This window comes from Triticum urartu, chromosome 7, assembly GCF_003073215.2.
Source record: "Triticum urartu cultivar G1812 chromosome 7, Tu2.1, whole genome shotgun sequence".
Classification (NCBI taxonomy): domain Eukaryota; kingdom Viridiplantae; phylum Streptophyta; class Magnoliopsida; order Poales; family Poaceae; genus Triticum; species Triticum urartu.
This window is the reverse complement of record NC_053028.1, coordinates 82,158,754-82,173,347: the sequence shown is the minus strand read 5'-3', so window position 1 is coordinate 82,173,347 and position 14,594 is coordinate 82,158,754. Positions and strand designations below refer to the sequence as shown.

At 46.3% G+C, this 14,594-nt stretch overlaps 1 protein-coding gene and 1 non-coding gene across 2 annotated transcripts; one reads left to right on the top strand and one right to left on the bottom strand.

The window, feature by feature from the left end:
* Window positions 1-451: 451 nt before the first annotated feature.
* TRNAP-UGG lies at window positions 452-523 on the bottom strand. The gene has a single exon. It is a non-coding gene; the product is annotated as a tRNA-Pro (tRNA).
* Window positions 524-13,048: 12,525 nt separating this feature from the next.
* On the top strand, window positions 13,049-14,594 carry LOC125523076 (inorganic pyrophosphatase 2-like). The gene is made up of 3 exons (XM_048688122.1): window positions 13,049-13,265; window positions 13,512-13,850; window positions 13,946-14,594. Exons 1-3 carry the CDS (start codon window positions 13,113-13,115, stop codon window positions 14,348-14,350), a joined length of 897 nt encoding a protein of 298 aa, XP_048544079.1. The 5' UTR covers window positions 13,049-13,112; the 3' UTR covers window positions 14,351-14,594.

Genomic DNA, 14,594 nt, shown 5'->3' with positions numbered 1-14,594 from the left:
ACTTATAGTATAAATGAATAAAATAAATATATCTATAATTAAAATACGTCTAGATACATCCATTTTTCATACAAAAATATTTCCGGGTGGAGGGAGTACACATTATATATTTTTTCTGCGCGATATGTATACATTATAATTGCTTGTTTGTTTGTTTTTTGTAGTGAGATAGGGCCCGTATTTTAGGTTTTGCACATGCTCCCCGATTTTGCCCGCCCGGCCTTGTGACGGGACGCGGCCATGGCCCTCGTTTGTATAAAACCTCTACTAATCGTTTTCCTATAAACTAACCTTTCAATTAACGAGGTTCACCCGCAAAACAAAATCAACGAGGTGTCATCAGTCCCACCTTCAGGAGAAAGAGGAGAAGAAAAGATTGCATACAATGTGATTTGTTTCAGTTCTGGAGAAACTGTGATCACAAGACTACATACGAAGCACGAAAAAAAATGGGGCGTTGCGAGAATCGAACTCGCGACCTCTCGCACCCAAAGCGAGAATCATACCACTAGACCAAACGCCCTTAGTTGTTGTTTAATTACAACAGCTCTTACTAATTCTTTAACAACAGTTCCTGGTTAAGCTAGCTTGGGGCAAGCTTCACCGAAGGAAAAAGAAATGTCATGTGGGGAGCAGATTGGGTTTTCTCACCCAGTAAGAGAGGGTTAAACGAAATTGGAATTAGCGTGTCGGTGCTGAACATAACTCATACATATAAGATAAGTTTTGACGATCTAAATCTGGTATATTTCTTCCCACAAAAGAAAAATCTGGTATGTTTCGTCATGTGAGTATGCAAAAGCTAGAGTCCGACCATCGCTAGCATCGCAGTGAATAGTATAATACTAGTGCTGGCATACCATTTACTTAGGCCAGCTGAATGATAAATGCGGTGTTTTCAGTGTGAACAATCAAGACAGTTGAGTCATTCGTTCATGGCCATGAACGACCGTTAATACGACAATTTGACAAAATGGGATCGGATGAATTGTTTATTTCATCGACCGTACACTGTGAAACTTCCATGTATCTCAATATTTTTAGTTTGATTTTGATTAACAATTAGAACAATAAAATAGTACTATGAATTATGCAATACAACGTGGTTTCACTTAATAAAAATTGGAATCCAGTGGTATTAATTTTGTTCTACCGTGTAACCCGCGTCTTATCAATGAGTATTTCTTGGATCAAGCTTAAATATTGAAATATGTAGAGGTCTTACATTTCTACAATGAGAAAAGCACCATTGTACATAGCTTGAAACAGAGATACATCCAATCTCCCACCTTTATGAGTTAAACTTTTTAAAAATCAACAGAGTTTGTTTGATTTGATATTATTTAGTCCATAGGAATTTAATTTCGACAATGCAGCCATTTTTTTAAATAAACATCACCATGCCCTGTCTCCATTGATTTTTCTGTGGTGCAATCAATATTTTTTTGTTATAAAATGTCAGTGTGTGAACTATGAGAGTATTTAACCAAAAACTACCACTTTACGAATTTGTATCAAAAACATGCCCAGAAACTACCACTTTACGAATTTGTACAGAAAACTATCACTTTTATGCTAATCCGTGACTAAAAACTACCATGTTGGGAAAGTGCCCGATTCGCCTCTTCTAAACACCTTTCTGACAGGATGGGCCCACAAATCAGGTTGACCATTAACTTTGACCGTTATTACAAATAGGGCCCACACGTCAACCCTCTTCTTCCTCCTCTCTCCCTCTCTTTGGCATTTATACAAATACCTCGTGTGCACCTGCAAGCCACCTCCGCCGCCGACCAATGCCGGCGCTCACTCACGCACGACGGCGCACATGCTCGCGGCGGCGGCGGCGGCTACGCGCACGGCTGCGCACGCACACAAGCTAGCATGCAAAGCCAGCACAGTACACGCGAAGCTACGGCTGCATGCAGTGGGCAGCGATGTGCGGCAGCAGCAGCGGCGGGCGCTGCGAGCGACGGGCGCGGCGCGCTGCGGACGCGGCGAGCAGTAGTGGGCACGGCGGGCGACGAGGCGAGCTGGTTGCCGGCCGCCTCTAGCCGCCGCCACGGGCAGGAGCGCGTCGAGGCTGCCATGCTGTGCGTGCTTGATTCATGGTGATCGTGATGTGCATGCTTGATGTATGTGTGTGGTCTGTGCGTGCTCAACAACAAGCAGCGGCGGGAAGCAGCAGAAGTTGCGGCGGCGGCGGACAGTAGCAAGGGTCCGTGGCAAAGCAGGACGTCCCGGAATTCCTCCGACGCGAGTTGCCCCTGCTCAACGCGTCCCCGCCTCCCCGGCTGTCGCTTTGCTCCTCGCCGGAGCTGTTGGCCACGGACGAGCAGCAAAGGCCGAGCGCCGAGGTCGGGCTGCACGCCGCGCACCGTGCCTTGAGCGGTTGTGCATCAGGGCCAGCCTCGGCCTCGAGCATGCGTCTGGCGCGGGCCAGCGCACAGCTGAGTTGCGCGGAGGCGGCGGTGCTTGGGCACATCCCGGCGGCATATATCTCCGGGATCTCAGGCGAACTGCAGATGCACACGAGGTGTTTGTAGAAATGCCAAAGAGAAAAAAAGAGGAGGAAGAAGAGGGTTGACGTGTGTGCCCCATTTGTAATAACGGTTAAACGGTCAACTTGAGTTGTGGGCCCATCGTGTCAGAAAGGCATTTAGAAGAGACGAATCAGGCACTTTTTCGATATGATAGTTTTTAGTCACATATTAATAAAAAAATGATAGTTTTCGGTACAAATTTGTAAAGCGGTAGTTTCTAGACATATTTCCATGAAATGGGATAGTTTTCGGTTAAATACTCGAACCATGAAGACGAGCCACGCACTCAATCATGACCAGTCCAGCAAGCATACGTGTTCCACCAGACTGAGGTTGGAATGCATGCATGCACCTCTACGTGAGTGTACTATACATAGACATGAGTGCAGTATGTACGTTGTTAATTGTGTGAATGATCGAGACGGGGCATGCATTCGTGACAGTGAACAGAACAACCATCAAGATGACGACCTAGAGGGATGGAGTCGTGGAGGAGACACCGATCTGCACGTCCATTCACGCGCACTTCCCAGTACCACATCACGCCATTAGTTTTTCCAGAAGGATCTGTGCCATTTAATTCAGTAGATGTACAATTGATTTCACACACTGTACTAGTGAATTTTGCACACTGATAGAAAAATGGCCTGTTGTCCCGGCGGCATATATCCCGAACGGTCACCCATCCTCCCCCTCCCCCAGTCTGAGCACGCTTAACTTCCGGGTTCTATTCTCCCTCGCTCCAAGTTTGCACTTGTTGTTTTCCTGACAATACTAAGATGTCGATCCTATTAACCTTCATGAATTTTGCTTGAGCATGAAGTGACACATTTCATAGTTTGTTTTTAAAACTATTGTTTTAAAAAACAATAATTATTTAGTAACACTAATATTTCTTGAATAATTAGTTTGACCATTGTTTGACCACAGTTTGACCAGATTTGGCCAAAATTAAAATAACAGAAATAATTATTTAGTAACACTAATATTCTAGAATAATTAGTTTGACCATTGTTTGACCACAGTTTGAATTTTTTTCGATTTTTTTCACTCTAGATCTTAAAAGCCCCGTAACTTTTTTCTATTAGGTTTTTGAGGATTTTGAAAATGTTTAACGGGGTTCCCCCAATTAAATTTGGATGTAACTTTTCGAGTAGATGATTTTTCATATAAAAAACTTTTTCATCTGAGTTAGTATACAAAAGTTATGCCCATTTTTACAAATTTCAGAGAGATTTTGCAAATAAAGTCAAAATTCACATTTGCAAATTTTCCCAACAACTAGACCACATATCACATGGGAAACTTATTTTCTTTTATTTTTTTTTGACATTTCCATCATTTTCTTTTATTTTTTTAAAAACTGAAAAGGCGATCCACGCGGGGGGGGGGGGGGGGGGGGGGGGGGGGGGTAGAGTTTGAAAATGGGACCTTTAGTACCGGTTCGTGGCATGAACCGGGACTAAAGGTCTCAACCCCATTAGTCCCGGTTCGTGCCTCAAACCGGGACTAAAGGTCTAATCTTTAGTCCCGGTTTGAGGCACGAACCGGGACCAATGGTTGTGGGCCAGGAGCGAGGCCCATTGGTCCCGGTTCATCCCACCAACCGGGACCAAAAGGTCCAGATGAACCGGGACCAATGGCCCACGTGGCCCGGCCGGCCCCCTGGGCTCACGAACCGGGACCAATGCCCCCATTGGTCCCGGTTCTGGACTGAACCGGGACTAATGGGCTGACCCGGCCTGGACCAAAGCCCTGTTTTCTACTAGTGCCAGTGGACTTGTGAGCCATCCATATGCAGTCCTGTTCAACCCGAAAGTAATTAAAAGTCGAAGAGAAAGTCACCCAAGGTGGGCACTAGCACTCCAAGCTTTCTCTATATATATACTAGATGATACCCGCGCGTTGCGGCAGGAAATTAAGAAATGAGTTATAGAGATATGAACAAAAAAGATAATGGTGGGGTGAGATATTTATCAGTTTGGCACATTTCAGTGCAGAAAATTTTAACATTGATACATCTTCTCAAATTCCAATGTCCTCAAAGTACTGTTGCAGCATACATCAATAGCCCATTCACAGGCTTTCAAGAATATTCCATTGTGACTCACGGTGAGGAGGGTAGTGGAACAACATAGATCAATGACTTGCAATAATAGAATAAGGAAAAACAACACAGTATTTACTTCAGGGTAGTGAGAACAAAAGGGCGAGCGATAAAAAAAAACACATACCAAGCTCTTACCTAACGAATGACCTACACATATCCAAAAAGGCGTCATAGATGATTCATAAGAAAAGAATAATCAACTGATATAGAAAAGGGTAATTAAATCACACAAAGTAAACAAAAAGAATGCTTTTGAAAAACAGGGTAGTATATGAGATATAGCTCTGATGATATAAATGCCAGAGTAAAAAACAAATGCCATAGTACAAATCTGAATATACACTTGTGACCAGCATTTTGAGAGAATAGCTTCACAAAAATAAGAGCTAAAAGTGGCAGATGGTTTGCCCGAGCCCAAAACATGCAAAATTTGACACCCTTCGTCCTAATATCAACCTGCAAGAAGTAGGTCGAGCAGGGAAAGGCTACATGAAATAAAACAATTATAATACAGCAAACACAATATAAACTGAATTGCTATATATAAGAACATGATAACTTGTTGCACATCTACAAAATATAAAAAATGAGAAATATAATTGCGTTAGTACATTTTGAGATATATCTTTGCCTACCCAGTTGCTTTGCGTGCCGGCGATAGCAAGATCCTACAATCAGAAATTAGGAAATATACATGGGTTTGTGCTGAAAATTAAGATTTCTTATTAGTCGACATGAAGATGCGGGTCAAATAAAAAATACAAAAAATATATAGTAGGCCTATCCGATTATGATATCAATGCTAAATTTCTGTACTTGTAGGAGGAACCTGCTGTTATGACAAAATAGAAGTCCATCCTTGAACTACCACATCAATAATTAGAAGCCTCTGTGACACCTTTCACACAGTTGTTTCAGTTGGGTGCTTCCAACCATTGGTCATACACCTGCAGGATAAGCATAAATAATAGTAGAAGATTGAAATAATAAATAATTGCTGAGAAATCAAAACAGAAAAAACTAAAGAAATGTGAAGCGAACCGGCATGCATGCATTTCAAGGAAAAGATTGTTAAACATGATTATGTAATGGTCTTGTAGACCCTGGTTGTAGGGATCGCTATTCTGGTCATCTCCAGGCGTGAGGTTCACGTATAGGATAGATTAGTTGTAGAGGGACTCTCCTTTTATCTCTCTCTCTCATCTATCTGGATTCCCTCTTGTAATCTTTCTGGTCTCCTCAACCGACTCCCATAATACCTCGAGGGAAACCTCTCGCTATCAATATAAGATCACGCGGCCCTCTCTGTTGAGGGTTGAGACGCTTCATCATCAACTTACATGGTATACAGAGCAGGCCTCTTCCATCCCATCTAGCTCATCCTTGTCGATCCACCTCGCAACCATGTCCACCTGCACCGCCGTTCCTACCTCTGGCCTCAACTACAGCACATCCGAGCCTCTCACCAGGACGAACTATGTCCTCTGGCGAGCTCAAGCACGATCCCAGATAATGGGCGCCGGCTTGTATGGCTACATCGACAAAACCATAGAGGAGCCTCCCAAAACCATAGCCACCAAAGACAAAGACGGCAAGGATCAGGTTGTCTCGAACCCTGCCTATGCCACCTGGTTTGTCCAGGACCAACAAATCGTCGCCTATCTTCTTCGAAACCTCTCCAAAGAGGTCCTTGTTCAGGTGGCGTCCATGGAAACCTCACATGCGATCTGGATAGCGTTGGCTAATATGTTCTCGGCCGTCTCCCTCTCCCACGTCAACAACATCCCCGCTGCCCTCACCAACGCGCAGAAGGGCACGCAATCTGCCTCGGCGTTCTTTGGTCACATGCGTTCCCTCTCTGATGAGCTTGCGGCGGCGGGCAAGCCTATCGGGGAACCAGAACTGATCTCCTTCATTGTTGCCGGCCTCGACATGGAAACCAACCACTCATCTCTGCCCTTGATGTTCGCGTCGGGCCCATTACTGTCGACCACCTCTTCTCTCTGGTTGCGAACTTTGATCAGCGCCTCGATATGTATCATGGCAATGGCGCTGGTGGCTTCAAGTCTTCAGTGAACGCTGCCTCCAGGGGCCGCCAGGGAGGCAACAGGGGCGGTTACCGATCTCAGAGAGGCGGGGGCAACAGCGGATCACGCGGCGGTGGTGGCTACCCAGGTGGTGGCGGCGGCTATCAAGGCGGCGGCGGCCATCCTGGAGCTGGTGGTGGCGACGGCTACCCCAACAATGGAGGAGGTGGCGGCTATGGTGGCGGCTATCACCAGAACAATGGTGGTGGTGGCTACCAAGGTAGTGGTGGCGGCGGCTACTATCACCCCGGCAACAACAACAATCAGCGGCGTCCTTCCTCCAACAACAATAGGGGACGAAATTTCCAAGGTTATGAAGGCTATGAAGGAAAGTGCCAAATCTGTAAGAACACAAATCATATTGCCAAAGATTGTGATTGGCGCTATGCTGATGATAATTCCCAGAAAAAGAAAGTTGCAGGTGCTGCAGATACATCATACGGCGTCGATACCAACTGGTACATGGACACAGGTGCAACCAACCACATCACCGGAGAATTGGAAAAGCTAACCATGCATGACAAGTATCGTGGCCATGATCAAGTTTACACCGCCGCAAATGGTGCAGGTATGGAAATTAGTCATATTGGTCAATCACTTATCACAACCCCACACAAAAACCTTGAGATAAATGAGTTTCTTCATGTTCCTAGTGCTTCCAAAACTCTACTATCTGTTCATAGAATTGCCCTTGATAACAATGGCTTTCTTGAGTTTCACCCATTCTTCTTTTTGATCAAGGATCAGGTCACGAAGAGAATTCTTCATAAAGGTGTCTGTGTGGAAGGACTCTATGCATTGCTCCCTCAGTATTGCCAATATAATAAAAAAATGTATGGTGCCATCAAGCTCTCTGCTGAAAGGTGGCACAGTCGTCTAGGTCATCCTTCGTTTACTACTGTTCATCAAATTCTTAGTAGGAATAAACTCCCAGTTGTTGGGGAGAGAAACTCAGAAACAATTTGTGATTCATGTCAAAAAGCAAAAAGTCATCAGTTACCTTATCCTGTTTCTACTAGAGTGTCTACCAAGCCATTGCAACTTATTTTTTCTGATGTCTGGGGTCCTGCACCCACTTCTGTTGGTAGACACTCTTATTATGTGAGTTTTATCGACGACTTAAGTATACTTGGATATACCTTCTTAAAAAACGTTCTGACGTGTTTCAAGTCTTTCACAACTTCCAAGCTCTTGTTGAACGAAAGTTCGATAGCAAAATCATTGCCGTACAGTCAGACTGGGGTGGTGAGTATGAGAAACTTAACTCTTTTTTTCAAAATATAGGTATCTCTCGTCATGTCTCATGCCCCCATGCACATCAGCAAAATGGGTCAGCTGAATGTAAGCACAGACACATCGTTGAAGTTGGCTTAGCTCTTTTAGCCTCAGCCTCTATGCCTCTCAAATTCTGGGATGAAGCTTTTCTCACTGCTGTACATCTTATCAACATGTGGCCTAGTTGCACTATTTCCAATGAAACTCCCATTGAACGTCTGTTGCATGTCACACCAGATTACACCACTCTTCGAGTCTTTGGTTGTGCCTGTTGGCCCAATCTCTGTCCCTACAATCATCGTAAGCTCATGTTTCGCTCTAAGCAATGTGTCTTTCTTGGATACAGTGCTCACCACAAGGGTGTCAAGTGTCTTGATGTTTCTTCTGGTCGTGTTTATATTTCCCGTGATGTTGTGTTCGATGAAACAGAATTTCCTTTTGCCAAGCTTCATCCTAATGCCGGTGCTCTCCTGCGGAAAGAAATTCTTCTTTTTCCTTCCCATCTCTCCGGCGTTGATCGTGTGGGTACCGATAATAATGATGACCTTTTATTGACTAATGTTCCTCCTACTGCCTCACCTCTGTTTGATGATACAGGAAACACCACTGCAGAAAATAATACGTTTAATGGTGCAATTTCTGGCGAAAATGCTACTCAGGGGGATTTTGTGGCACCTGCCGTTGACCTGGCGAGATCCTCCTCGGGATCGGCGCTCCTGAGTGCGTCAGGCCCGACCGCATCCGCCTCAGGATCGCTGGCGCGTCAGGTGGACCGCGTCAGTCCCACGTCCCCGGCTCTGCGCCTCTCTCCGTCCGCCACGAGGCAGTCCACCACTGAGCCGGACCCCACCATTGAGCCGGACCCCTCGTGCGTCTCCATCCAACCGACGCCTGGGGTTCCATCTGCGCGGTTTGGGACTGACCCGCATGTCTACGTCCGATGGGCGTCACAGCCCGCGGCCACTATGCCAGGTGGGCCTGATGTGGGATCTGCGCCGGATCTGATTCCCTCACCTGGATTGTCTGCGCCTGGTTCGGCCAGTCCTTCGCCACTTCACGCCACGCCCGCCACAGACGATCTGCTGCCATCGTCTGATGCTGCTGTCTTGGGATCCAGCAGCTCCTCTGTCCAGCAGGATTCAGCAGCTCCTGGATCTTCTGTGCTTGCGCCATCACCACCCAGAACACGTCTTCAATCAGGCAAACTCCAACCAGTTAATTATAAAACCAAGTATGGTCTTGTTGTTTCTACTGTTTCACCAGGTGAACCGCGCACTATTCATGATGCTCTTGCGGATCCTAACTGGAAGCAAGCTATGGATGATGAGTTTCATGCTCTTCAGAAAAATCATACGTGGCATCTTGTTCCTCCTCATCTAGGTAAAAATGTGATTGACTGCAAATGGGTGTTCCGTATCAAGAGAAAGTCAGATGGTACCATTGATCGCTATAAAGCACGGCTTGTTGCTAAAGGATTTAAGCAGAGGTATGGACTAGATTATGAGGATACATTTAGTCCTGTTGTTAAAGCTGCCACCATTCGTCTTGTTCTCTCTATTGCGGTGTCCAGAGGATGGAGTCTTCGCCAACTAGATGTGTAGAATGCGTTTCTTCACGGTGTTCTGGAAGAGGAAGTGTATATGAAGCAACCTCCTAGCTTTGTGCATCTTGGCAAGCCCTCTCATATCTGCAGACTTGATAAATCTCTTTATGGAGTGAAGCAGGCCCCACAAGCATGGTACTCTCTCTTGAGCATGAAGTTGCAAACTCTTGGTTTTCTTCCCTCCAAATCTTGGGGACTTGCATTTCTTTCTTGGCATTGAGGTCAAACGAACTCCAGAAGGTGGTCTTCATCTGTCTCAAGAAAAATATGCAACTGATCTTTTGAGCAAGGCAGGGTTGCAAGGCTGTAAACCATATCCAACACCACTCTCCAGTTATGAAAAATTGTCTCTCACAGAGGGTACTCTCTTGAATCAAGAGGATGGAACCAAGTACAGAAGCTTGGTAGGTGCTCTTCAGTACTTGACGCTTACCAGACATGATATCTCCTTTGCAGTAAATAAAGTGTGTCAGTTTCTTCATGCACCCACTACAGCCCATTTGACTGCTGCTAAACGCATCCTCAGATATGTGAAACATACTTTAGGTGTTGGCCTCATGTTCAACAAGTCATCTTCCACTCTTGTTAGTGCCTTTTCTGATTCTGACTGGGCTGGATGCTTGGATGATAGGAGATCAACAGGTGGTTTTGCAGTTTTCTTTGGACCCAACCTGATCTCATGGTGTGCAAAGAAACAGGCAACAATGTCAAGATCAAGTACTGAGGCGGAATATAAGGCTTTGGCAAATGCAACAGCAGAAATCATATGGGTTAAGTCTATGTTCAAGGAGCTTGGTATTTTTCCCACACAAACTTCGTGTCTTTGGTGTGACAATCTTGGTGCTACATATCTTTCTGCTAATCCTTTTTTTCATGCAAGAACTAAGCACATTGGGATTGACTATCATTTTGTGTGGGAAAGAGTTGCTTGCAAAGAGTTGGAGATTCGGTTTGTCTCCTCCAAAGATCAAGTTGCCGATGGCTTTACAAAAGCTTTATCCACAAGACCATTTGAAAAATTCAAACGTAATCTAAACTTGCAAAGTTTAGAAGTTTAGATTAAGGGAAGGTGTTAAACATGATTATGTAATGGTCTTGTAGACCCTGGTTGTAGCGATCGCTATTCTGGTCATCTCCAGGCGTGAGGTTCACGTATAGGATAGATTAGTTGTAGAGGGACTCTCCTTTTATCTCTCTCTCTCTCTCTCTCTCTCATCTATCTGGATTCCCTCTTATAATCTTTCTGGTCTCCTCAACCGACTCCTGTAATACCTCGAGGGAAACCTCTCACTATCAATATAAGATCATGCGGCCCTCTCTGTTGAGGGTTGAGACGCTTCATCATCAACTTACAAAGATTTGCCTCAATTGATTAGACCATACTGTACTAACCTATGAAGAAACAACCATATTTGCACGGAATTAAGCGTCTTAATACAGAATGTGGTTAAGAAACAAACCAATTTCCTGTGATTGTGGGAATTCCCTTTCCTGCTATTTCTGTAATTCTCCTTTGACACATGCATGAGATTTTGTGTTTGTTCTCTCGAGAAGCAATCTGTAATTATAATGAAGATTAGCTCATGTGTTTACGTCAGTAGTATTAAGCACAAGTAGATATGTCATTCAGGCCCAATCCTCACCCTAAAAAATATAAAAAGAATAGGCATACATGGTAGGAAGACAAACAAACACTTTCATAGATGGGATAATATTTGACATTATAATAGGGATATAAATAAAATAAAAAATCAAGGAAAAACCTGAGGATGGGTCGATTGTATCCACGGAGGAGATAAAAGCCATGAACAACTTCGATTCATAGGTGTGGTGATCAATCTTGCGATTAGCGACGCACAGGTCAACGACGATGTCGTGGCCAGGCCGAAGGAGTCCGTACTCGTCAGAGAAGGAAAGGAAAGGAGGTGGAGGAGTTGGGATCAGAAGTCGAGGGAGCGGCTTCGTCATCTCCTATAAATGGATCGTGGAGGATGGGGGAGGGCCATCTTGTACACCAGAAGAACGCTGCACCGCGGGCAATAAATGGCGTCTCTTCATCTGCGTTGGTGGTTGCCATTTCTTTCATGGCGAATGGCGGCGGCGAGGGGTAGAGAGAGCGACGACGATACGACTTACAGCTGAGAGGATGAAGCCTGAACAACCTAATGTAATTACATGGGCTAACACCATAGCCGACGACCGAGCCAGATAAAGATCACGTGCCAACTATTGAGCCAGGCAGCCCAAGTCCAAACAATGGCCAGGTTGCAGCGTGATGGGACAGGTTGCCGAGATGCAGCGTGTACGTACATATGCACTGCCTTTTTTAGTCAACCCTACCGGTGAGTGTAAAATCCGTGAGGTTTGCTGCATAAAACATGTGGGCGTAGTGGTCGTAATGGGTATGTCATCGCAAACATTTGGGCGCAGTGCACGAAGATGGTTCGTCAGATGACGTTACACCACTGTGGCCGTAGTGGGAATCAGAACAATTGGTTGCTCTTTTGCAAATTAAAGCCTCACGTGGCATGATGCTGATGTGGACATTGTGCATGTTGAGAGAATTGGTTGTAGTGGGAGATCACCTTCTTAAGAATGTAAGATGTAAGATACGACACCTCTACCCTCTTATTCTCTCACAAAACACATGGAGACACAACTTCCCACCATTCTACTAGCCCATTGAGCTCTCTTTCCCCCTTTTTTGCTAACAATTATGACCATGGCTAGTCCATTCGTCATCTTTGTTTATCTACTCATAGTGCTACCTCAAATCCAGGCCACTTCTATCCCCTACAATGGGACTGTACCTCTTCAGGGGTGTCAGATCCCTTATACGACCGAGGTTAACTTGCACTTGTTCTTCACCTGAAAAAAAAAAACTTGCACTTGTTCTTGCACCAATTTGTTGACAGGCCAACTACTCTCTCCACCTCAAGCAACATCTCTCTTCCTCTCCCAGGAAACCATGAAAAGGCAAGTGCGCCACGCAGGAGCCATTATAACTGCCTGAAAATCGGTGGCTGAAAAGTTCTTCTTTTTTAGTTTTTAGAATATAAAGTTTCTTTTCTTTGAAAGCAACGGTGGTGGAAAAGTGAAGGAAAACACATACCCTCTGTCGCCCGCTCCCGGAATATTCCCAAGAACAATCCTGGCAATTAGTAATCAAATCCGGCCTCCATTAGCTGGTGCGCCTCCCAAATTTAACCCACCCGCGGGAGTGGAAAGGGGGGGGGGAGGGGGAAGCCAGATCTCGCAGAAATGCGGACTGCATCACGACGCATTACGACGCTGCCGTGCCTATTAATCAATATTCTATTAGCAATAGTTTCCGTTCGCCATTTCGATTCATGGCCTACCAAGGTCGCCCGCCGGCCGCTATAAATACGTCGGCCGTGGCGCTCGATCCGAGCACACCATCATATTCATATTGCTCTCTCCATACGTACATACTCAGCTCCTCTGGTTCAATTAGATATCTCCGAGGTGCAACAATGGCCGCCAGCAATGACGCAGGCGTGGTGGTCGTCTTCGACTTCGACAAGACCATCATCGACTGCGACAGCGACAACTGGGTCGTCGACGCCCTGGGCGCCAGCCAGCGGTTTGACGAGCTCCTGCTCCACCTCCCATGGAACTCGGCCATCGTAAGCCTCTGTTTCTTCGCATCGTACGTGATGCCTTTTTTGTGTCGCTAATGCACCTGGTAATCGTTCCAATGATTGCTCTGGTCTTAGATATCACTTTATGACCCTTTTGCAAACCAAATCTCAGCAGCTGCTGCAGTGCGCATTTCACTCTAAATTGTTTAAAATTTCGTGGAGTGCGCGCGCACGTAACGCAGAAAGGTCGCGATATTTTATGCATGGAATTGTTGCGTTCTTTTTTAAAAGGACGCCATGATGGGCGAGTTGCACTCTCAAGGCAAATCGATGGACGAGATCGCGGGAAGCATCAGGACGGCGCCTCTGTCCCGTCACGTCGTGGCGGCCATCAAGACCGCGCATGCTCTCGGCTGCGAGCTGCGGATCCTCAGCGACGCCAACGCATTTTTCATCGACACCGTCCTTGCGCACCACGGTCTGGCCGGCTACTTCTCGGAGATCAGCACCAACCCGGCCAGCGTCGACGCCGGCGGCCGCCTCAGAATCACCCCGCACCACGACTTCCGTCACGGCTCTTGTAGCAGCCACGGCTGCGCCCTCGCCACCTGCCCTCCCAACATGTGCAAGGTGACGCACCAGACACTTCGTTGCTACGTAGATTTCGCTCTTTTTTTTTGCCTGAAATGAAATATTCCATTCATTTTGTCGTGGCAAAAATTCAGGGCAAGGTGATGGAGGAGATGCTGCAAGAACTGTCGGTGGCGGCGGCAGCGGGGATGAGGAGGCCGAGTAGAGTGGTGTACCTCGGCGACGGCAGGGGCGACTACTGCCCTACCCTAAAGCTGGCCGAGCGAGACTATATGATGCCCAGGAAGGGCTACCCCGTGTGGGACCTCATCGCCGGAGACCGGCGGGCCGTCCGCGCAGACGTGCGCGGGTGGGCCGACTTCAAGGACCTGGAGACGGTGCTGCTGGACATCATACACGAATGCGCCGTGGCTGCCATGGTTGAACAAGACGGTGGAGGTCAGGTGGTGGTGGGCATGGTGGTGCCAGAGTGTTGTGCCCTTCCTGCTCCCAAGGTGGCGATGGCAGTTCTCCCCAAGGCAATTCATGCGTCCAACTGACACGCATCTTTGCCAAACCAAGGACATTTGGCGTCTCCATGGAAGCATGGGAGATACTATAATGGCTTTCCCAATCGTAAAGTAGAAAGACTATACTACTCCTGCTTTCTTACGTCTACAGTAGTACCTTAAGCATGGGACATGATTAGCTCGATCATACTTCTCTTGGAACTGAAGCCAATGGAAGTACTGCATGTACCGGTGTAGGAGCCAGCTGACATCCACAAGATGTTCTCGCTGTATA